Below are 25,663 nucleotides of genomic sequence, written 5' to 3'. Positions count from 1 at the left end.
ATAGCTCCAATGAAGAAGCAGAAAGGTAGCCCATGACTCCACCCACTGCTGCAGCTTCTTCATATTTCACTAAGTAGGGCAAGTCCAGGGATATCCATACCGGATCTATTTGTAATGTAACTGGGGCCGCAGAGCAACAACTGTGAGAAGATCATCACCAAACGTTCTGGTCAAGTCTATTTGCAAAATACAGAACAGGATAATAAAATCGGTAGTGATTCAACAATGTACAAGAAAAAGAAGTAAACCATATATCTTTGTACATTGCATTGATTTCCAGTTGGGACTAATGAGGATGCACTAAAAAAAAAGAATTGGTTTCAAATTATTTTTTTTGTTTCAGTCTACCTGTACAAACCAATGTCTTCTGCTTCTCTTTGAATGATGACGAAAGTTATTCTAAAATGAATCAGTAGCAATAGGTTTCACTAGTGCTTTTCTTTTAAGACGGTGTGAAATACAGTATATCCAGCCCATAAATTTCCTTACCCTTCTGTTCTGTACATTGAGCATCTCTCCAGAGGAATCTTTAGCACTCCATTATTCAAACCAACAAACAACGATCTGCCACTGTGCAATATTTGGAGACTCTGGATTGGCTCCTTTTGGCTGGTGGGAAGAATCTGCATTTCCTCTAAATAACAACTCCTCAGGCTCTTATTAGTAGTAGAAAGTGCCTTCAAAATTGTGCCATGCTCTAGCAAAACAAGAAACAAAAGGCAAGTAAATCAAGGCGTTAGTTTAGTTTATCATCCAGTACAGAGAGAAGATTAGCTAGATCCCGTTTACAGGCCTGCTTTTCAACCCTGCTTCATTCTAATTTCTTGCTTCTCTTTTTTAAATGTATGAATTAAAATACATGTTAAAATGTGATTTTAATTTTTTGAAAATAAAATACTGTTAGTGAATTTGCTAACAAATGATATCCTTTATAAGCATAATATGGCCCAAGCACATATCTTCTGTACCTATGTGAAGCATTTTCAACAAATCACAGTATCAAAAAAGTTGTAGCTCCCTGAGAAGACGAGAATAAGACTAACAACTCTTGGACACATCTATATTTACCAGCATTCCTTTACTGCAAGCTAGCATAAATGCATCCTACAGAATTTACACAAAGTTGTATTTGTATGTTCTCAACTATTCTAATGGTCTGAAACCCAAATGTACTGACATTACTTAATTTCATTATACTGAAATAACAACTACAAATTCAAAAGTAATACTGTACATGACTTCCATCTGAAAATTAGGACAGACTAAACAGAAATGCTTTTTTACATGACCCAGTGGCCAACCATATGTTATGATTGGTGGAAAGCCTATATACAGGCTTGAATTATACAGTAGCAGACATCTGTGCTGACTCTTAATGTGGCTATGACATTAGTCTTGAATGGACAATTATGACTCAGCAGATTTGAGCATTGTGTATCAAATAAAATGTGTAATATATTACAGCTACTCTTCTATGCACATTTATTGAACTCAACTCAGTGGACTTTACTAATTGAACTCAGTAGGTCAACAACATCTGAAAGAGAACATGGTGTAGAGGAGTTTCTTTGCCAATGCTAAACGTCTCAGTCAAAACAGAGGTAGGGCTTTGTAGTGCTTCTGATTTGATCTAGAGAAGGTACTTCAGAGCTCAGGCAAGCATGAACACAGCACCACAAAACAGCCAACTTCTTCCTGGGATAGCACAGCGCTGTGTGGATGGAGCAGCCATGTTGATGCTGCATATGTGGCATTTCAGAAAGCCTCTGACAAAGTTCCTCATCAAATGAGTTAACTTGGTGCTCGTGGGATAAGAGGGTCTGTCCTATTTTATCGGGGCTCAGAGACTGGAGATGGGTTTGTCCTTTGAGGGGAAAATGAGATTAAACTATAGATCATGCTCAAAGTTATTTCTGGAAACTTATTTCTCTGCATCTATCCCCTGTTACCTAGATCTTTGCTGGACCTAATTAGAAATTAAATTGGAACAGAACAAGCCAAATTCTAAAAAGCAAATTACTGGTACAGACACTTCCCTAGAAGAAACAGAGTGGATAGATGCAATTAAATTAAGGGGCACAGCTTGAGAGACAGGGAGATTTGTTCATCTTTATGTGGCATGTTCTCTCAAGAACTACCACCATAGAGAATCTTATGCATTATCAGGAGGAAAGAACAACTGGTGGGTGAACAAAGTACCATCTCTCTCTCTCTCTCTCCCCCCCCCCCCTCTCTCATACATCTCTGGAAAAGTCTCCTTGCAGAAATCAGGCGTGGCCCCTTCCCTGACTACATTTGCAAAGATGCTGAAGACAGAACTGTTTCAAAGGGCATTCTAATTATATTGGACCATTCCTGCTTATTTATTTATTTTTAGTTGTTTTATTCATGAGTTGTTTTTGCTTTATTTTGAATTGTTCTTTTAATAATTACTGAGTTTTGATTTTATATTTATGTTACAATTACCATAGATATTTTAAAATTGTTTTTCTATATCATGTTAACTGAGAGTTGTTTTGATTGTGGTGGGATACAAATTAGATGGATGGATGGATGTATGGATGGATGGATGTTTTGTATTGTCAGCCTGACTCTTCCTTATGCTGGATATTACAGTGAGTAAACCAATGAAAAAGAGCACTGTGTTTGGGATTGCATAGTTTTAAAAAATGCTCCATTCAGGCTTTCAATTAGGTTTTCCCAACGTAGGCAGCCTCAGATTTGTGGATTTCAATTCCCAGAAGATAGCTGAAAATTCTAATGGTCTACACTATTAATAGTTGCTCCACAATTTGGAAACTTGTTTAACTCAAAGCTGGGATACATTCTAAAACTGCTGTAATTTTTTTTATTTGATCTAAGTTTTAATGGATGGAATAAGAACATACAAATGCAATTTTCATGTGATAATTGTTTTAATTTGTATTTTATGTGTAGGTTTAACTGGACATCTTAATTTAAAATGCTATTACCTACTCTAAATCTTGACTTTGAATAGCCCAGATACTGAAATGTACTAAGGCATACAAGGAAAAGGAATGAGGTAACATTCTTTCAGTTAAATCAATTCTTGACCTATTGAGGGAACAAAAGAACATTTTAATTTTGGAGTTATTGTAGTTAAGTTTTACCATTTATCTCTGCACCTTCAGAGTCTTCACTTGTTCAAAGAATTCCCCTTTTTTGTATATGGTTTTTGTGATTGGAAACGCTTTAAAACTAATCACATTCGAAGTAAGTGGTGGTAAAAGGTAGATAAATTATTACTTAGTGTGGTGGATGAGAACTCAAGGAAGTGATTCTGTAGTCATGGAGTAAATTATTGTAGCACTTAGAGGGCCCATATATCTTAACCTAAAATCAACTTTCTCAATGTATAATAATTTTTTTTTAAATAGAGCCACAACATAAATTCTGATTAGCCAAAATGTTTATCTTAAATTCCATCACAAAAGTAAATTATTTTTATAATACTTCTGGGACTTCTCCAGATTTTTCTACCTAAAAAAAAAAAGCCAAGACTGAAGATCAACCTAGTACTTAAAGCTTGGTAACAAGCCTCAAGTGATTAAGGCACTTTCACTAATTACATCAGAAGTAGGTGAACTACAGCATGTACAAACCATGCAGCAACCAGAATTAGCAAATATTAAGGAAATGGAAGCATTTCTAATTACTACATTAAAATAACTTTAAATTCAGAGAAATTCAAAATGGCTCTGTGGTTTTCAAGTATTGATTTAGGCATATGTATATTGATGTTTATGTAAATGTTTACCTATATGATATGCATGTTGTAGTCAAAACAGACTCAGAAGATATGCTTGAGTTTTTGGATCATGGCAGAATGCATGCTTTGCAGAATCCAAGATCCTAAATTTGATTTCTGGTGAAAAAAAGGATCAGTGATGGAAAATACCTTTACCTAATACACTGGAGGGTTGTTGCCAGGTAGAGTATATAATATTAAGTTAAATCAAGCAGGATTATGTTAAAGTTAGGCAATTTAGTGCTCCATACATGTTTTGAATTAAAATTCCCAAAGCCTCAGCCAGCATGACTAATGAATTAAGATTCTACGAACTGTTGAATACTGAAAAATCACCAAAATATTATCTTGGTTCTTATATTCCTAATAGCACAAATGTGCTTCCTACAATCTACTTGCTGTCTATGCTTTTACCTAAAATGCTATCCAAGTGCAGAGAAATTTAATTTTCCTTACCTGAGTGCCCGAGTGTCTATACAAGAAAGCTGACAACACAGAGATAGTTACACTGCTGTATGTCCACCCATGTGCCTTGCTATCTATTTGCTATTTCTTCCTGAACTGAATCCTTATTCAGGAAACATTTGTCATTCATAAAAATCCAATTTGGGGAAATATTAGCTGATACTGTTTTTGCTTATAATAGGTCTCTTCTCCATCAGCCTTTGGTAGATGCTGTGCTCACTTTTGGGGAGGTGTATTTATTTCTTTCACAAGGGATGCTAGAAATGAAAGAATTGGACAAGCTATACTTTTGGTGGAAATGAATCACAGGCTCATAGAACTGTGGGGAACCTCAGACGTCATCAAGTTCAATCCCTGCTCAGTGCAGGATCTATTATAACTTTTGGACTGATAGCTATCCAGCCTCTGTCTGAAGATCTCCAATGAAGGGGACGTGTTCATACAATTTCATGAGGCAACTTAATACAACTTCATGAGGCAGTTTAATACAATGAGGTAACCACTTGCTACTACTAACTACTATTAATCCATCAGGCATGCTCTTGCCATATACTCAGTTTCACTCTCATATTTTAGCTCCTTAACTACCATCACCACAACCACCACCAGTGAAATGAGTTGGAAGAAACAATAATGACCTAAAAATAAGCACCATAGAAACCAGGGTAACTCAGATTATATGTTGCATCCAGGTTTCTTTGTTTCTTGAAATCAGCTCTTATACCCTACTAATAAGGAAATGCCAATTTTCATATCATTTTCTTTCTGAAAACCCCCAGTGTAGAACTCAGAGCACCATCTGAAAAAAATGGAAGAAAAGAAAAGCCCCTGGTGTAAAGAGCACTCACCTGTCCCAATGTACATCACGTGATATAGAGTATCCTTGCCCTGAACAATGTCAACCACCAGTTTAGAAAAACGGATGTTGTCCTGAGTAACGTATGGATCCACAGAGACCGGTTGCACCACATCATTCATTAGGAACAAGCGCTGAGCATCCTGCAGGATCCTTTCTGTCAGATTTTCATTGGGGCTATCATCGTTCAGTATTCCACACTGAAGAACAAGAAGAAAGGAACAGAGCTATTTAGTCTCATATTATTTAATTCAACTGCTGTATTTTAAAGTTCAACTAAAATATTCTTGAATGAATTGCCCTGTCATTCATTTGTAAGTACCTTTGGTTTAGGCAGGCTATCTCAGGGTTATCCCTAATCTCCTTGCCCTATATATTTCATCTCTGAAGAAGACATCTTTTTGGTTGGGGATGTCTTTAGTTGCTGGATTGTATTTTAGTTCTTGAACCTTAATTCCATGGGTTATGTGTGCCAAAAAAAAGTGTTCATGCATTTTTCAACTCCTCAAATTCCCGTATTAAATGTCCTGCTCAAAAGGAAGTGAGGAATTAATTTTTCCCCCAATAATTGTTTTTCAGCCACCATATTACCCTTGTCATCTCCTGAAGGCCCTTCATTGATCTTCTGTTCCTTCTGTACTTCAAACATTCGCTAATCTTTTTTTCAATCTTCCTGTTGCCCACCACTAGTACATTCTTTTTTATAAAATTCTCATCTTGGCTTTGTAAACTTCTCATACTTTTCTTGCAATGCAAGTTTTATACTTTTAAAAGGACTACAGATTGTCCAAAATATCCTTCACTGCTACATGAGTTGGGAACGTGTAATATAACAGACCTCTAGTGTACTGATATCTGAAAGGTATCCAGCATAAAAAACAGGGATGGGATCAACAAGCCAATGCCTGCATCCACCCCCTATGAAAGCAGGTGGTAACGACCAGAGATAGAGGAGCAGGCACAGAGTTCACAGCAGGTCAGTTGTGGGTCTTCTGTTGAACCACAGCCTTGGCAAATAACTGTCAATGCTGACCTAACAAGGTCCTGAAATACACAATATGGTGGCACAAGTGGGCAGAGTGGGTACACTCCAGGTCTCTTCAATTAAATGTTGTCATCTCACAGAGCCGAGGAAGCCGTTTGGAACAGCAGCCCACTGGAGATATGCATGGTTCCTGCTCTTCAAGTCTCTTAAGATCTGGCTTTGTTCCCAGTCTGGGGTTAGGGTGTTCGTGGAACAAAACTGTTGTCACATATTATTTTCCTGGATGTTATCTATGTGTTTTTGTCCAGGTGGTGAACCATGTTCCTTTTTCAATTACGTAGTCTTTTAAATATTGTAAGTTGCCCAAATTTTTTTGGGAGTCAGGCAGCCTCAAAATCCAATAAATTGTATTGCACTGAATTGAATTGAACTGAACTGTTACTGTCAAATACATAATCTTGGTGATGGACAATGCTAATACAGGAAAATAATCTATATCTTTCCATACTGGTAAAGTGTTTAGGATATCACAGTAGGATCTGGAATTGCAAAATTGAAGTCTACACCTAGCTGTCAAAGCTCCCTGGATGACTTTTGGCCAGCCACTATCTTTCAGTCTAATCTACTTCAAAGTATTATTGTTATGGAAATGAAAAATAGAACTGAGAATCCTATATATGTCACCTCAAACTCAAAAAGGAGATATCAACCTTACAGGTAAATGAGCACATAAATGAGTATTATCTCCCATAATCTTTCCTTCTGGCTATATTAAGCTAAGAAGTGACACAAATAGTATCACTCTATTACCCATTTATATACACTCAGATCAAGGCTTCTGTTCCTACCCACTAATTCACACATGACAGCTATCCTTATAAGCTTAAATTCCTCATGTCTAAACTTGATACGCTAGTCAACACACAACATTAATTCCAACTGTTCCACCGTAGAGAAAACAGGTTCTGAGATTGTACTAAAATACCTGAAAGTTTGGAATAGGGTTGATTGTTGGCAGCCATGCAGATCTTGGATTTTCCTGGTATCGGAAAGGTCCATTAAAGGCTTGCGTAATAGCACTGAGATTGAAGGCACACACCGCTGAAGCAGCAATACTGTTTCTAGACACAAGGACAGAGGGGAAGAGAAAGAAAGAAAATCAATTTAATCTTTGGAACATTGACACTTTCATCAAAACAGACATCAAATCTCAAGAAAATAAATGGTACCTAGGTTGCCAAGCAGCAGCATACAAGGCTACAGGCCTCAGAAGGGAAGAAAAGAATCTACACGAATGAGGAGACAATTAGGAGATGTTAAAAAGCCCCTCTTGAACATCTCATGTGATTTAAAACTGGGAAAAGCAATTTTGACATGGAAAGTCACACATAGTTTAATTGTCAAGGAACATTAATACTGATATCCCATCAATCCTGATTGGAGGTAAGTGGGCTTAATTTTTAAATCTCTAGTTTATTTTTCAAGGTGAGATTTAATTTTAAGCTCCACAGGTTCCATTGCAAGACATTAATTCACCCTCTGACAAAGTCCAACCACGTCTATTAAAGTAGCCATTCTATTTGCATAAGAGGCTCAAGACATGTCAGGAATTAGGAAATCAGAACTTGTCTAATCTTTTGCCTAATAGTTATCTAATAAAGCTTCAGAATATGTAACTTCTATGAAGAAACAGCTGAACACACTCCCAAAATCCTAGGATATGAGCTGATGAAGCAGCACTCTGAAGCAAACCAAATCTGAGCAATGCATTGTTGGATATTAAGAATCCTAAAAACATTGTTTTGATCTTTCCCAGCTTGTCCCATTATTCACTAAACGTTCCTGTATTTTTTTGTACATCCCAAAAATTTCTAGTATAGATTTTTGAATATCCAAATGACTTACAAAACAAAATCTCCACAGAGCCTCACTTCTTTCTCTGCTAACTAAAAAGACCAGCAGCCCTTTAGAGAAATGATGCTTTTTACAATATAGTTTTATCTCTAGGAGTATGCATTCAGTTTCCCTTAATGTAGATCAGTTACCGCTAAAAACAAGAACTGCAGTTACTTAATGACAGTCTTTGTTTAAGGCACATGTCAGTCATTATCAGATTAATAGTTCATGTGAAATGAAAACTACTCAGCCATTAAAACATATTATATAAGTGCATTTTTGAGGTATAGAAATAGAATTGAACTAACAGCCGAAATACAAAAATAGGTGAGAAACCCAAGCAAAATGTTTGAAGCAAGTTTTCAACAGTGCTGGGTCTGGTTTACTTCTCTACATAATCTTCTCTTCATTCTCTCTCTCCAATCTATTCAAGGTAGGCTATGGTTATTCAAATGCAATATATAAAGAACTGAAGCTGAGATTTTATAATTTGGAGAGTATCACTTTAAGACACAGTACTTGTGGGGCCAAACTGAGGATTCAAAACATTTCAGAATTATTTTAAGTGGTGGAGGGAAAGAGGACAAGCATGAAAGAGGAATCAGGAAGTTCAAAATAGTTTTTAAAACTGTCTAAAAACACAGAAGGCCCTTTCAAAACAGCATGAAAGACACTGTCATCACGCTGGGTAAATATCTGAATGATTGCTTTTCATATTGTGTCGCTACTGGAAATAATTTGGACTTCTATGAAAAGAACGAACTTTTACTAAACTGGTAATGCCTTAACCATATGTATTCTGAGTTGTGAGATTTTATGCAGGAAACAAGTATTTAGGCAAAGTATTTAAAAAGGACCTCCTGGTGCTGCCAAAATTTAAAGAGATCCTGCTACATAGAAAAACAATTTAAACATCCATTTCTATTATTCTTACCCCGTGATAAGACACATGAATGTAGGATGTTTGATACTTGTATTGAATTAGTATTCTAGCAACTTCCAGCATGTGCTGCAGAAACTGCTTATGAGTCTAACATTCTTCTCAAAGGGGTTAGACGACACTTCTGTGAAAATTCCACGAGGATCATCAAAATCATCTCAAGAACTTTCTTATCTGCACCTGAGCAGAAGACTCCTTTTTCCTCTTGCCAAAGCAAAAACAGCCCTTAAAAGAGTAAGTGTGCCTGCTTGCTTTCTCCTCCCAGCCATACCACCCCGCATTCCACTGAGCAATGCAGCAGTTGTCTCTGAACTGGTCAAAAGACCACATGATGAACCTTTCTTCACTGCTGCCTAAGTGTTACTGACATGTTGCATGTTCACAGAAGGCAGTTCTTTAGACAGTGCTAATGACAAATGACAACCTAATGTCTTCAGGCACAACCAGAGAAGCAAAATAATAGTCTAAAAACTGCACGGGGGAGGCTGGAGTGGGGTTTCTAAAGCAAGCCACTGAATGTTTCACAGCAAATTTCAGAGCAGAAGTTCATCTTTGGATTATTCAACAGTTTTATGCCTTTGGATCTGGCATATTGGGCCAAATAACAACCCTGTCAGCATGTGCAGCACTTGTGCACTGAAAAATGAGGAACTGAAGCTTGAACAATGGACAAGGATGCCTCCCCTTAAAATAACTGTTTCAGAAATATTCAGCTGAATATCTGAATAAATCTGTATAAATGTAGTGTTATAGTATGCAAAGCATTCCAAACTATCTTACTGTGTGGCTCAATATTATCATGATTAAAATATTTGCTTTTTTCAATACTAAACCTTTATCATTCCAATAAGGCTTCCCAGGTTAAATAAATGCTTAAATCAGCTGTCATTGTCTTAGGGAACTATAGGAAGTACAAGTACTTGGAGTGAGGAAGAATCTGTTCTCAGGATTCTTAACATCTTTTATGAAATTACACTTCTTGAGCAAATCACTTGAAATATGGTTTTGTTGTTTATTCGTTTAGTCACTTCCGACTCTTCGTGACTTCATGGACCAGCCCACGCCAGAGCTTCCTGTCGATCGTCAACACCCCCAGCTCCCCCAGGGATGAGTCCGTCACCTCTAGAATATCATCCATCCACCTTGCCCTTGGTCGGCCCCTCTTCCTTTTGCCTTCCACTCTCCCTAGCATCAGCATCTTCTCCAGGGTGTCCTGTCTTCTCATTATGTGGCCAAAGTATTTCGGTTTTGCCTTTAATATCATTCCCTCAAGTGAGAAGTCTGGCTTTATTTCCTGGAGGATGGACTGGTTTGATCTTCTTGCAGTCCAAGGCACTCTCAGAATTTTCCTCCAACACCACAGTTCCAAAGCATCGATCTTCCTTCTCTCAGCCTTCCTTATGGTCCAGCTCTTGCAGCCATATGTTACTACTGGGAATACCATTGCTTTAACTATGCGGACCTTTGTTGTCAGTGTGATGTCTCTGCTCTTAACTATTTTATCGAGATTTGTCATTGCTCTTCTCCCAAGGATTAAGCGTCTTCTGATTTCCTGACTGCAGTCAGCATCTGCAGTAATCTTTGCACCTAGAAATACAAAGTCTTTCACTGCTTCTACCTCTTCTCCCTCTATTTGCCAGTTATCAATCAAGCTGGTTGCCATAATCTTGGGTTTTTTTGAGGTTTAGCTGCAAGCCAGCTTTTGCACTTTCTTCTTTCACCTTCATCATAAGGCTCCTCAGTTCCTCTTCGCTTTCAGCCATCAAAGTGGTATCATCTGCATATCTGAGATTGTTAATGTTTCTTCCAGCGATCTTAACTCCAGCCTTGGATTCCTCAAGCCCAGCATGTTGCATGATGTGTTCTGCGTACAAGTTGAATAGGTAGGGTGAGAGTATACAGCCCTGCCATACTCCTTTCCCAATCTTAAACCAGTCCATTGTTCCGTGGTCTGTTCTTACTGTTGCTACTTGGTTGTTATACAGATTCTTCAGGAGGCATACAAGATGACTTGGTATCCCCATACCACTAAGAACTTGACACAATTTGTTATCATCCACACAGTCAAAGGCTTTAGAATAGTCAATGAAACAGAAATAGATGTTTTTTCTGAAACTCCCTGGCTTTTTCTATTATCCCATGGATATTGGCAATTTGGTCCCTAGTTCCTCTGCCTTTTCTAAACCCAGCTTGTACATCTGGCAATTCTTGCTCCATGAATTGCTGAAGTCTACCTTGCAGGATCTTGAGCATTACCTTACTGGCATGTGAAATGAGTGCCACTGTTCGATAGTTTGAACATTCTTTAGTGTTCCCCTTTTTTGGTATGGGGATATAAGTTGATTTTTTCCAGTCTGATGGCCATTCTTGTGTTTTCCAAATTTGCTGGCATATAGCATGCATTACCTTGACAGCATCATCTTGCAAGATTTTGAACAGCTCAGCTGGGATGCCGTCGTCTCCTGCTGCCTTGTTATTAGCAATGCTTCTTAAGGCCTATTCAACCTCACTCTTCAGGATGTCTGGCTCTAGCTCACTGACCACACCGTCAAAGCTATCCCCGATATTGTTATCCTTCCTATACAGGTCTTCTGTATATTCTTGCCACCTTTTCTTGGTCTCTTCTTCTTCTGTTAGGTCCTTGCCATCTTTGTTTTTGATCATGCCCATTTTGGCCTGGAATTTACCTCCGATGGTTCTAATTTTCTGGAAGAGCTCTCTTGTCCTTCCTATTCTATTGTCTTCTTCCACTTCCGCGCATTGCTTGTTTAAAAATAATTCCTTATCTCTTCTGGCTAACCTCTGGAATTTGGCATTGAATTGGGCATATCTCCCCCTATCACTGTTGCCTTTTGCTTTCCTTCTTTCTTGGGCTACTTCTAGTGTCTCAGCAGACAGCCATTTTGCCTTCTTGGTTTTCTCTTTCTTTGGGATGTATTTTGTTGCCGCCTCCTGAACAATGTTGCGAACTTCTGTCCATAGTTCTTCCGGGACCCTATCTACTAAGTCCAGTCCCTTAAATCTATTCTTCACCTCCACTGCATATTCCTTAGGAATATTAGTGAGCTCATATCTAGCTGATCTGTGGGTCTTCCCTAATCTCTTCAGTCTGATCCTAAATTGTGCAAGAAGAAGTTCGTGATCGGAACTACAGTCAGCTCCAGGTCTTGTTTTTACCGACTGTATAGATGTCCACCACCTTTGGCTGCAAAGGATGTAGTCAATCTGATTTCGGTGTTGTCCATCTGGTGAAGTCCATGTATAAAGCCGTCTCTTAGGTTGTTGGAAGAGAGTGTTTGTTATGCAGAGTGAGTTCTCTTGGCAAAATGCTATCAGCCTATGTCCTGCTTCATTTTGTTCTCCCAGGCCATGCTTACCTGTAATTCCAGGTGTCATTTGACTGCCCACCTTAGCATTCCAGTCTCCTGTGATGAAAATAACATCTCTTTTAGGTGTGTTGTCCAGTAGGTGCTGCAGATCCTCATAGAACTGCTCTACTTCAGCTTCTTCAGCATCTGTGGTTGGGGCGTATATTTGGATCACTGTGATGTTAGATGGCTTGCCCTGAATTCGAATTGAGATCATTGTGTTGTTTTTTGGATTGTATCCAAGCACCGCTTTAGCCACTTTACTATTAATTATGAAGGCTACTCCATTTCTTCTGTGGTCCTCTTGTCCACAGTAGTAGATCTGGTGGTCATTTGATGTGAAGTGGCCCATTCCAGTCCATTTCAGTTCACGGACGCCCAAAATGTCTATCTTTAATCTTGACATCTCACCAATAACCACATCCAATTTGCCCTGGCTCATAGATCTTACATTCCAGGTTCCAATGGTGTGTCGATCCTTAGAACATCGGATTCGCCATTCACCACCAGCACCGTCGGCCACTAGCTGTCCTTTCGGCTTTGAGCTAGCTGCGTCATCACGTCTGGGGCTAGTTGAACTCATCCTCTGTTCCTCCCCAGTAGCATTTTGACCATCGTCCGACCTGGGGGTCTCATCTTCCGATGGTATACCGACATACCTCTGGTTGTACTGATCCATTTAGTTTTCACGGCAAGAATACTGGGGTGGGTTGCCATTACCTTCCCCAGGGATTGCATTTAGTCTAACCTCTCTGTCATGACCTTCCCGTCTTGGGTGGCCCTTCACGGTTTAGCTCATGGCATCATTGAGGTGCTCAAGCTCCAGCACCACAACAAGGTAATGATCCTTTGCTGAAGTGAAATCTGGTATCTCCTTATAATTTAGTTTTTCAGACCACAAGGAACCTATTTTCTCAGATATACTAGTAAGAATATGAAAAGTGAAGAGTAAGTAGCTGCTATATTAACCTGTAAGTAGCTAAATGTTTACCCTGTAAAATCAACTTGGGCAGCACATTGTGCCTCCAAAAACTCTGTGTGCTGCCTCTAGAGACTTCCAAAAGTTCTGATGACATTCTTTGTGACAGACAACACTGATTAAAGACATAAAGAGTTATCATACAAACTGCATCTAATTTTATCTAAATTCAAATATGAAGGAAATCAACTGTGGTTTTTATTCTAGCCCTACTACTCCTATTTGGGGAGAACAGTTTTGGAGATACTTTTTAGAAATCGGCATTCAAAAGTTAAAGGTGATCCCTTGCCAAGAAAAGTTGCATTCCCTGTCTCTACGTAAGGGCTCTAAATCATTAAACCTTCACTACATGAATTCTCCTAGAATTCTCTTCATTGAGATGAAACTGTCAGGTGGCTAATATAAATACAGAGCTACTGTACTTAGGCAATACCATTGCTCCAAAGTAACTTATTTTGCAATACATTTTACAAAAATTTATCGCAAAGAAAAGCTCTGAGAATGAAGTCAGAAGTGAGAAAGCTCTAAACATATAGAAAGAAGTCCAAAAAGGACATTTCTGATAAAGGTCTATTAAGTCTTGTCCACTGTTTCATCACATTTACGCCAAGGAGGTCTCTGACGAACTGGCATGCTAGAGGACAGTGACAGGCTGCTGGGAAAGCAGTGGACACGGCAAAAGCCACAGCACGTCCCTCTCCAATATTTATGGGTATATTTGATCACTGCTTCATTTAAAAGGCAGACTGACTATGTATTTTCTGGCCCACCAACGATTAAAAGGCCGATGAGAAAACACCTCATGTCCGAAAGCTTTTAAATGAGTTTCAGTTACCCTTCTAGAAACTTTAATAACAACTGTTTAAATATTTCATAAATTGCTTCCCTAAATACCTATTCTTCCTGCTGACTTAGCTTTATATTACGCAACAATGAACAATAAATCAGAATATAACCCATTTTTCCACAATGAAGTGCACCAAACTGGCTGATGCCTGGCTTTTTTGGAAAATTGCTACTGACCTCATTAAGTGAGAGCTTCAAGATTTGGGAGTACAGACATATTTTCCTCATCCTTGAAAAGCAAATACGTTTTAAGATACAAACAAGGCACCTTTAATGTATCAATCATGCTACTGGAGTGAACATAAGGCTTAATTTATATGCAGAATGCAGAAGCATGACACAAGTCCTGATAGAAGTTAAAAGAATAATTACCATTATTTGTCTAGATGGCTGACAAATTGGAACATTTTCCCTTCTTTGAATATTTGAAAGAACATTGTGTCACAACACAAAGTCCTTATTTGATCTAACTTCAGCTATTATCAATAATAATTTGTCTATTCACTTCTGAAGGTGCTCTATAATGCTTTTTTCTTCCCAGGTTAAAGAAAAAAATAAGAAGCAATTGCATATATGCATTTTTTTTTCTTTTTTCTACTAGCAAGAGTGCACTTTAAACAATTAAGGGTGAGATGGAGAAAAATATATTAGCTTCTATGTTTATACTGAACAATGAAAGAAACACACTCTTCCATGATTCATCAGAGACATTAACCTGAGATAGTTACAAAATTAGAACCCTCTCCAGCTAATCATACCTCAATTTAATACACCAAGATATGGACAAGCTTTGTGCTTCTCCATATTAGCCAGAGCTCTTTTTGGAGTAGTTCACAGAGAAATCAGACTATAGTTTCCAATTTCATTCATTCTGGAAGAATATGGTTCATGAATTTGGAACTAGCCATAACAAGACACTTGTGTCAAATCTTGATTTTATTTATTAGCTTTTTTGAAACCAACAAGTCTCCTAGTTTCCCATTTGAACAAAGTGAGAAAATGTTAACTGAAGACTTCCTGCCTTGTCCACTCACTCCAGCAAACAGCACAGTGGATCCACCAGAAAACAGAAGAATCATTCATATCTCAGCTTTATATATGTATGTTCTCATTAGGCATTTTACCAACTTCCTCCTGTGAATTTATTTTTAAATTACCTACAGCAATTGCAGGCAATCCATTCACTCCAATACCCTTGATTATTTTCTCCACAGCAAGTCAAAGGAGTTGAAGGAGCGATAAAAATGGCAGATTTTTTGGCATACTTTGGTCTGCTTTTTCACTCAGTTCTGTAAAAGTGCATTTAAAACATGTGCATGCATTTAGACCGTTTCCATAGCACTACAATGTGGAAATTACAAAAGAACACAGGAGCTGCAAACTTGTATAAGTGTCTTTCTTATACACAAGGCAATTACCTTCACGAGCAGGTGTATCTACATAAGCAAGCCTTGGCACAGGAAAGCCAACTCTGTGGTGACAATCTTAAATAGTGCCAAAGGTTACTAAAAAGATACCAAAAATAGTAACTTTAAAAAAAGGTTACAAAGCCTGCTTTATTATCCCCTGAAAATAATTACATTTTAAAGAAGTCATATTCTCCAAAAGAAACTAATTCAGATGATTACAGTAGGAAGGCATCCATCAATTGATGTGTAGACAGCATTATTCTGCTAACCATATGATAATTCTTCAATTTTTATGCAAAAGGAAGATGAACATAAATCTACAGCAACCTCCTGCAAGAAGAATGAATGAATGAATCTCCCCAGTCCAACATTTGTATAATGCCCAGCTTTCCCATATTGTTGCTGAGGATTGTCCACTCCAGCTAAACCAATTCTGGTTATTCGCCTCTCCCTATAAATATGTGCATCTGGCAGAGCTGTAGGGCCAGGACAAAAATCAACAAACTACTCTCAAGTCATTTTCCTTTCTTCTTCTAGTATATATAGGAGGAGATACCCAGGGAACGTACTTACCAGGTTATCTGGGACCAGTTCGATCCTGTTGAACCCGAGGAAGTGGACAGGATCCTTCGGACTGTAAATGCTACCACATGCCAATTAGACCCATGCTCCTCCTGGCTGGTGAAAGCAGCATGGGAGGTGACATGTGGCTGGGTCCAGGCGATGGTAAACACATCCTTGAGAGAGGGGGTGTTCCCAGCAGCCTTTAAGGAAGCGCTGGTGCACCCCCTCCTCAAGAAACCATCGCTGGGCCCTACCGTACTGGACAATTTTCACCCAGTCTCCCACCTCCCCTTTTTGGGGAAGGTGGTTGAGAAAGTGGTGGCTTTGCAGTTCCAGAGGATTCTGGATGAAATGGATTATCTAGACCCCTTTCAGTCAGGTTTCAGGCCTGGTTATGGGACGGAAACGGCATTGGTCGCACTTATGGATGACCTCTGGCGGGAGCGAGATGGAGGCAGTGCATCTATCCTTGCTCTTCTTGACCTCTCAGTGGCTTTTGATACCATCGACCATGGTATCCTTCTGGACCGACTTAGGGAGTTGGGGGTGGGCGGCATGGTTCTGCGCTCGTTCACCACCTTCCTCCAGGGTTGGTCCCAGTCGGTGTTGATAGGGAGCGAGAGACCTGGCCCGCGGCCCCTCCTTTGTGGGGTGCCGCAGGGTTCGGTACTCTCTCCACTCCTTTTTAACATCTACATGAAACCACTGGGCGAGATCATCTGTCACTACTGGGTAAGGTATCATCAATATGCAGATGATACCCAATTATACATCTCCTGGGTGAAGTAAGTGATGCTGTGGCCACCCTTTCTGAGTGCCTGGGGGCTGTGGGGGCCTGGATGGGGGACAACAGATTGCGGCTGAACCCGGGGAAGATGGAGTAGCTGTGGATTAATGGCTCCTCGATTTCTGGGAAATTGTCATCTTCAGTTCTGGATGGGGTTGTGCTGCCCCAGACAGAGCCGGTGCGTAACTTGGGGGTCCTCCTGGACTCACGCCTCCTGCTCGAAGAGGCTAGGAGGGACTTTGTGCAACTTCGTGTTGTGCGCCAGTTACGCCCCTTCCTGGAGTGAGAGGCCCTTTGAATGGTCACTCATGCCCTGGTTATCTCCCATATAGGCTACTGTAATGCGCTCTACTTGGGGCTACCCTTGAAGAGTATCCAGAAGCTACAGCGGGTGCAAAATGCAGCCGCGCGGGTGATCTTGGGTTTCACAAGATCAGCACACGTCACCCCTTTGCTCCGCGAGCTGCATTGGTTGCCAGTATGCTTCTGGGTCCAATTCAAGGTGTTGGTTATCACCTTTAAAGCCCTATATGGCACGGGTCCAGGTTACCTAAGGGACTGTCTCCTTCCCATCACATCAACCTGTCCCACCCCGTTGTGCAGAGAGGGCATGCTACGGACCCCGTCTGCAAGAGAATTCCATCTGGCAGGGTCCAGGAGGTGGGCCTTCTCTGCAATAGCACCTGCCCTTTGGAATATCCTTCCCCCGGAAGTGAGATTGGCTCCCTCCCTCCTGGACTTTAGGAAACAGCTAAAGACCTGGTTCTGTAATTATGCCTGGGGCGGGAGAGAGAGTAGCCGTTCCTGGGGATGGTTAGTTTCTTAGAAGGACCCAGCTCTGCCTGCAAATCACAAAGAACTTCCAGCCGTCGAGGTTTTTGTTATATTTATTGTATTATGTATTATAGTTTTATATTTTATTTATGTTTTATTGTAAACCGCCCAGAGTCCCTTTTGGGAGATGGGTGGTGATAAATTTGATTAATAAATAAATAAATAAATATTCAGCATGAAAGCAGAAGAGGTGGTTGCACTGGAAAGGGAAAGAAAGGGACGAGACAGGGTAGAAGAAGACTGGATGGAAATGAGGTGAAGGGGAGAGCTAACTAAATACAGAAGCCCCAGTTAGTGACAGAAATGACTACATTCACCAAGCAAGGAGCCCCTCGTAAGCAGCATTATCTTCAGGCTAATCCACAGAGGCACCCATACATTTCAGCAAGAGATATTTGCAGTTATTTGCATAGCAAATATAAGACAATCACCACCTCCCACCCATGTCTCTCTCTCACACAGGCAATTTGCAGGTAATTGTTTAGGAAAAAAAATCCTTGACTTCCTAAAATAGATATAGCATTATAGAAAAACATAGTATTAGAAACAACTGAATGGGAAGACAAAAGAAATACCAAACTCACACATTGGTTGTGAATACTCCATAGATCATATCTTGTTCAGGAAGATAAAATGTGCTTTGCAGTTCATTGTAGTAAAAAGGGATTTCTCCAGAGCGGGAACAGTTCAGCCGAGCCTTCATGAAAGTCGTCCATGTATCTTCCAACAAAAATCTCCCCCCTATGTCATTTTTACAAACTCTGGCCACACGAGAATAGACTGTTTTTCCACAGTCATGCTCTACAGCGTTCTCACGGAAAAAGAAGTAAGTGAACAAACCAATGTCATAGGCAGCAATAAAGTTGGGCTCTGGAGAAAAATTAAACCATAAAACACAGTGAGAAATACATTAAAAAAACTGGGCTTTACATATGAAGTATGGACGGATGCTCACAAGAGACATGAAGGAGAAAAACAAACCTTTTCCAGAACATCTAAGAAATACAAGCAAGTTATGGTCTGATTCTTAAAAACACATTACTATTTGACTCCTCAGCATCAAGGGATGACTTACATGTTATAAACAAGCCATCAGTATCAAAACATAAAGGCAGAACTTGTATAATCTCACTGTTATTTTTGCTATTTGCTTTTTTTTTCCAGTGGAGTTGACTTGTGCATTCATTTTTAAACCATCGTGCTGAGGATACATGTGTGATGTGGTACATGGATGAAATTATGCCTTTTAAAATTATGTTCACCAAAAAATTATTTATGCATTACCTAAGGAAGTGAATGACAAATAATGAAAATATTTATGCATAACCAAATTACTCTGCTTGTTTCAGAAATTTCTTTTTTATTTACAAGGTTTAATTCATTAATTGATTATTCAAGTGTTAACCCTAGTAAAAACTCTTCAGACAACTTGTCTTTCATAAATAATGGGCTGTTTATTTATTCTTTTCTTTTTTTGTGGGGTAGTAAAATCCGTAGTGTGATTTCTTACCCTACAATCTGAATGATTGTACATCCTCATCTGACCTGTGGGAAGATCGGCCTAACTTTCATGAGCTGTTATAATGGAAAATACATAAATACTTTTAAGCAACCAAAAAGGAAGGAACAGGAAAGGAACATTAACTTCTATGGACGAAAATGAACAAGATGCCCATCCAAATATGGCCACAGAGTCCCAAACAATAAAGCTAACTGTGATTCAACTACTGGGAAGAGCGTCATCCTTTTGCTAGGGTTTTTGCAATTTCCACCACTATATCTCATATAGGTCATTCTCAAGTTCAAAAACTTGGAACTGCTCTTGCAACATAATACATTTGCTTTTATATTCCTACCTCCGGAAAAAAAAATCCTAAATTTTCCACTTAGCTAGAACTGGGTTTAAGCCAAGCTAGAAACTGGGAGACTGTGAGTTTTAGTTCTGCCTTAGGCATAAAGCCAGCTGGGTGACCCTGGGCCAGTCTCTGTCTCTCAGCCCTAGGAAGCAGGCAAGGGCAAACCGCTTCCAAAAAACCTTGCCAAGAAAACTGCAGGGACGTGTCCAGGCATTCTCCAAGAATCAGACATGATTGAACAGATTAAAAAAAAAAGAACTACGTTACACTGATGGCAGCAGCGTTCATCAGAGTTGAAGGAGACTTTCACACAAAGAAAGCCTCCTACAGTACAAGCCTCGGAGAAAGGCCGTCCCACTGAGTGTTTCAGTATTGCTTTTCAGTCAGCTAATTGATCAAATGAATAGTCATTAAGCTAAACAGCCCCGTTAATCACAACAAGCAAGCATTTTAAGGCATTTTGCAAGATTCCTTCACCTCACGCACACGCGAGACACACCTCCTCCCCAAAAGTGAATATACACTGATGGCACTGCAGCAAAGTGCACCTTCACTCTAGCGCTATTTTACTATTTTGCTTGCATTCAACTCTCTCCAGTAAGCAACCAATATCTGGATTTTACCATTAAATCTATTTGCATTTACTCTCTCCCCCATATCCCAGGGATCTGTACCAACAGTCCAGTTTTCTCTAGCTGCCAAAAAAGCAGTCTCAGGGGTGCTTTAAGTACTGAATAACGTGGGCAGCAGAGACCAATACACTGTTAATAGCCACAGGCCTGTAATAGGTCTTTTGGGGGGACCCCATATATAGAGGGGGTTGAATAAGTAACTGTTTAATATTGGAAATGATCAGATGGTTTGATGCTTTCCCTTCAAGACAGCAAAAATAGGCCATTAAAATATAATCTCCATACCCTGGGCCAAAAAGCAACCAGAAAAGATGGAGGAAAACTACACTAACAAAGTGGTGTGAAAGGAAAGCAGAAGCAGAAGACTCGGTTTTTAACACCTCAGCCTTAAAAAGATCCCAGCCTGGGAGGACTTTGTTAGTTGAGTGAATAAGTGAGCCAAAGAGTACACCAAGCTCAGTTCCTCCCTTTCCCACTGGAATTGTTCCCAAACATTCTGGAAATGTTCTTAAAAAAAAGACCACTACATTAACTCCAAGAGTCAGACAAAGCTGCCTGCGTCAGAGCTGCCATTCTGAAACCGCCATTACGAATGGTCTCCCATTATACAGCACAATCTTTAAGATTCAGTCAGGGCACCATGCTTTCACAAGAAAGACACAACAGCACTCTTTAACAGCACCTACCCCTACGGAACGGCTGTCCCCTAGAGATTTTGTTAAAGTCTAACCCTGAGAGGTCCTGTAAAACTTTTTTTCCTAAGTCAACTTTTAATGGAATAGTTAAGTAAGAATGGGATAAAAATTCTGAGTTTGTATCCGTTAGTTGGCTGGGGTATGCATATAACAAGTGCCACAGCAATGGAAACTAGGTACCCACTTACAATTTTAGAAAAATGGCCTTTTCTCAGATTTCTCATCCCTATTTAAAGTACAATATTCCCAAATATAAAGTGAAACATATAACTTTATTAAATGAAGAGCACACAAAAGTTAACTACTCATGCATGCACATTAACAATGCTTGAAAAACGTTGCATATTTACTTCACGTAAAATGAAAGGAGCCTCTTTGATATTACATAAACTTCATATCAAATACAAAAAGCTCTATTGAAAGTCTTCATGAAAAAAGGGCTAAAATTTAAACAAGGTGAAGTCAGTATGGAACCTTTAGGGTATAAACATTATTTTAAATTAGGGATACATGACAAATGTCCATGTCATGAAGAGGAGCCAACTGTGGCACTGTGGGAAATAGATATCCTTATTTCTAAAGGGGTGGAGAGAGGGGGTGACATGTACTAGCCTTGCCATATAACCATGTAAAATCACTTGGGGCAGGGGTTGCTTCCACTAAAATCTGGAACAAAGAGATTTTAGTGGAAGATTTTAGCCCTACCAGATCTCCAGGCCCCTTATATCAAACAATGTCATCTTATATCAAACAATGACATCAACCCCGGAGTTGTGCCTTCTCAATGGCAGCACCTGTCCTGTGGAACAGCATCCCCCCACAAGAGATTCAGATGGCTGTAACCCCATTACCTTTCACAAGGCATTGAAGACTCTGCTGTTTCTCCAGGCATTTTGGTCAGGTGGGTAGCTGCACTTTGTTTATTGATAAGTTTTTCTGAATGGGGTTTTGGTTTATTCTTGGGAGCCAGAGGGGTTATATATGGTGGTTTTCTGTGTTTTAATCATTGTAAGCCACCCAAATCACCTGTGAGAGATGGGTGGCTAACTAAATGATTAAAATAATAAAATAAAATGTTTCAGGGTTTTTTTTCCTGATGAATCATTACCAATGAGAAATAGTTCAGCAAAACTTTTGGAATGCCATGTTCCCATTAAATCTATTTTAGTAAATCACCAAGAATGAACTGTAAGAATAATTTGGACACTATAGGATACCTCAACAATGCATTATATTCATCAAAGTCTGTCTAGAGATTATAATCAAATTGGTACATATTACTATCCCTGATGGCAATGGCCATTTTATTTCTTATTTTGGTTTGAAGTTTTTGAGGACGTAATAATTAGTAATGTAGTGGGGTTTCATAGTTTACTATTCCCAGGACCAATGAAATGGTGCAGTATAACAAATAATCCAATCGTTGTTAACTGTCAGATTTACTTTAGCAAAATGCCAGAAAACTAAAGTACATCTTTCTTTGGATCAATGATATTCAAAAACATGAGAACACTGGCTCAAATATTAACACAACAGCAAAAACATTAGAAAAATCCTTCAATCAAGCATTCTTTTATTTACTTGCAGTCTCCACTTTTAGCTGTAACAACAAAATAATTCCAAACAGATTATCTGCATCTAGCCAAAGGCTTTTTTGGATAATAATATTTTGGACATATTATGGGAAAACCTAGCTCTCCTGAGCAGTCAATAATGCTGAGAAAGGTGGAGGGAAGAAGAAGATGACCACTAACAAGGTGGATGGACTTGGTTATAGCAGCAATGGGTGAATCATAGGGAGACCTGAAGGGCCAAGCTGGGGACAGGTTATTCTGCAGAAGGTCTATCTATGTGAGCAGTAACTAAAAAGTTTTGGTAAACAATAATTATACCGCAGCCATTCTGCAATGCTTGGGTACAAATTGTAAAACCACTCTTTGGGACTTCACATAAAGACCCTAAATCTGAGAAACTGTTGGAAACCCTGAAGTGCCAAGCTGTCCAGCAGAGGAGCTTCAATTGTCAGATTTACTACAGCAAAATTATAGCAAAGCTAGTGCTTTGTGGTTTCAGTTTATATGCCATAAAGATGCACTGAACCTCCCCAACATTTGGGTGTAACCCCAGAGAGCTCCAAATATTACTGTATAACCAAATTGTAATTTTTAATGTGAAGAAGGTAAACATTCTTAAATATATGACTGGAAATTAATTATAGTAAATAAATAAGTAAAATAAAAGGAGATCTGTTTTCATGCCTGTACTAGTCTGACCCACTGTTATTTGGCATGTGGCCTCAGCATATTCCTCAAAGGCTAAATGCAGTCTCCAGAAAAAAGAAAATGGTGCACCTCTGTTTGAATAGCTCTACCACCAGAGAATCCTGGATTCCTACAAGTCACAGGACCCCAACAGGATGGAAGTGGCCAGGGTGAAAGCTCTTGCTTCCTGAAGCAGCTTATCTCTGTATAATAGAAGGGAAACTGGGTGGTGGGGGAAAACATTGGCTTGAATGTTGTGACATTCTGGTGCAAGAAACATGGATTTCATGGGCTATCAAGCCTTTAAAGATACATGATTTGTTTTAAGAGATGGTGGAATACAAGCAATATAGGAAATAATAGCATAAATGTAGTATCTGGCAGAATCTGCCCTATGCATCAGTTTTCCGAAGAAAATAAAGATTAAGGCATGCACTCTATCAGTCTCTTTTCTGCATTTTTATTGGACCTACTTCTGTTCCATTTCATCAGTGCTAGTGCTTATAAATTCAATCTGGGAGCAAGCTCCTTTCTACTGTATTCAGCCTGGATTTTTATGAGATAAGAGAAATAATATAGTTTCTTAAGACTGCCCAGCTGGTCTAAATACTCTTCACTTCCACAAGAGTTCTTACCATTAAGCCATTTAGAATTGTACTGTGCTGTTCTAAGAGGTGGGATGTTTCCAAGGCTGCGGTAAATGGCTGGATCCCGGCCAGAAAAATCAATGACTGTCGCAGCATACAGTTCGCCCTGGGATGTGATCACAGCTGTCGAGTTGTGCCGAGGGTCGTAAGGGCAGCGAGCTACCCCATTTATTTTTTCAATTATTTTGCTAAGATTTCCTACCTGCATTTTAAAAAAGGAGCGGGAAGATAAAACAATGAGAACAATGACGGAAAACACAGCTGGCCAAGCAAAAGATGTGTAAAATCTCACATTACTGAAACTCTGGAAAATGCTATATGCACTCAGGGCAAGAACTATGATAAAAGGGTTTGTAATGGTCTGCCATGGCATAGCACATCACATCTGTGCCCTTGCACACAGTTAATTATATTTTTCTTTTTAAAACATGCACAACCGGGACCTAAGGGGCAGAGCAGGGAAAATGGCCCTCCAGATGTTACTGAACAACTTCCAGCATCATTCATTATTAGCCATTCTGGCTGAAGTAACAGAAAGTTGTAGTTCAGTGGTATCTGGAAAGTCCAAGGTTCCCCATCTCTTTTATATGAGGATCACCAAGCAAGGTATTGTTGTCCTAACTAATATCCATTCCATTGCTATCTCCGGTTCCCAACTGATTAACTTTCCATGCCAGCCACTGGATCTGTCTCATTTCCAGTGTCATGTCTTCATCTTTTCGAACTCGCTCAATGCATTCTTCTCATCTAACTTCTCATCTAAAAGACTATAGTTCACCCATTTCAGATTCTCTTTCACATGATTTAAGCTCATATTTAACATGGAAGATTTTAGCTACCTCCTGAAAATCCCTTCAGCAAAGGATCGTTACCTTGTCATGGTGCTGGAGCTTGAGCACCTCAATGATGCCACGAGCTAAACCGTGAAGGGCCACCCAAGACAGGAAGGTCATGACAGAGAGGTCAGACTAAATGCGATCCCTGGGGAAGGTAATGGCAACCCACTCCAGTATTCTTGCCGTGAAAACTAAATGGATCAGTACAACCAGAGATATGTCGGTATACCATCGGAAGATGAGACCCCCAGGTCGGAAGATGGTCAAAATGCTACTGGGGAGGAACAGAGGATGAGTTCAACTAGCCCCAGACATGATGATGCAGCTAGCTCAAAGCCGAAAGGACGGCTAGCAGCCGACGGTGCTGGTAGTGAATGGCGAATCCGATGTTCTAAGGATCAACACACCATGGGAACCTAGAATGTAAGATCTATGAGCCAGGGCAAATTGGATGTGGTTATTGGTGAGATGTCAAGATTAAAGATAGACATTTTGGGCGTCAGTGAACTGAAATGGACTGGAATGGGCCACTTCACATCAAATGACCACCAGATCTACTACTGTGGACAAGAGGACCACAGAAGAAATTGAGTAGCCTTCATAATTAATACTAAAGTGGCTAAAGCAGAGCTTGGATACAATCCAAAAAACGACAGAATGATCTCAATTCGAATTCAGGGCAAGCCATCTAACATCACAGTGATCCAAATATATGCCCCAACCACAAATGCTGAAGAAGCTGAAGTAGACCAGTTCTATGAGGATCTGCAGCACCTACTGGACAACACACCTAAAAGAGACATTGTTTTCATCACAGGAGACTGGAATGCTAAGGAGGGCAGTCAAATGACACCTGGAATTACAGGTAAGTATGGCCTGGGAGAACAAAACGAAGCAGGACATAGGCTGATAGCATTTTGCCAAGACAATTCACTCTGCATAACAAACACTCTCTTCCAACAACCTAAGAGACGGCTTTATACATGGACTTCACCAGATGGACAACACCGAAATCAGATTGACTACATCCTTTGCAGC

At 39.6% G+C, this 25,663-nt stretch overlaps 1 protein-coding gene across 1 annotated transcript in view; it reads right to left on the bottom strand.

Annotated features, from left to right (window-relative positions):
* Positions 1-25,663, bottom strand: part of SEMA5B (semaphorin 5B) — a 201,012-nt gene that overhangs the window by 99,366 nt on the left and 75,983 nt on the right. The window contains exons 7-11 of the mRNA XM_063309048.1: positions 23,778-23,991; positions 18,283-18,568; positions 7,061-7,196; positions 5,083-5,290; positions 490-697 (exon numbers count right to left, since the gene is read on the bottom strand). Coding sequence (XP_063165118.1) covers positions 490-697; positions 5,083-5,290; positions 7,061-7,196; positions 18,283-18,568; positions 23,778-23,991 — 1,052 coding nt within the window. The remainder of the gene's footprint in view (positions 1-489; positions 698-5,082; positions 5,291-7,060; positions 7,197-18,282; positions 18,569-23,777; positions 23,992-25,663) is intronic.

The sequence above is a fragment of the Candoia aspera genome, chromosome 1 (assembly GCF_035149785.1).
Source record: "Candoia aspera isolate rCanAsp1 chromosome 1, rCanAsp1.hap2, whole genome shotgun sequence".
NCBI classification, from domain to species: domain Eukaryota; kingdom Metazoa; phylum Chordata; class Lepidosauria; order Squamata; family Boidae; genus Candoia; species Candoia aspera.
The sequence above is the reverse complement of the archived record's forward strand: the minus strand, read 5'-3'. Positions and strand labels throughout refer to the sequence as shown.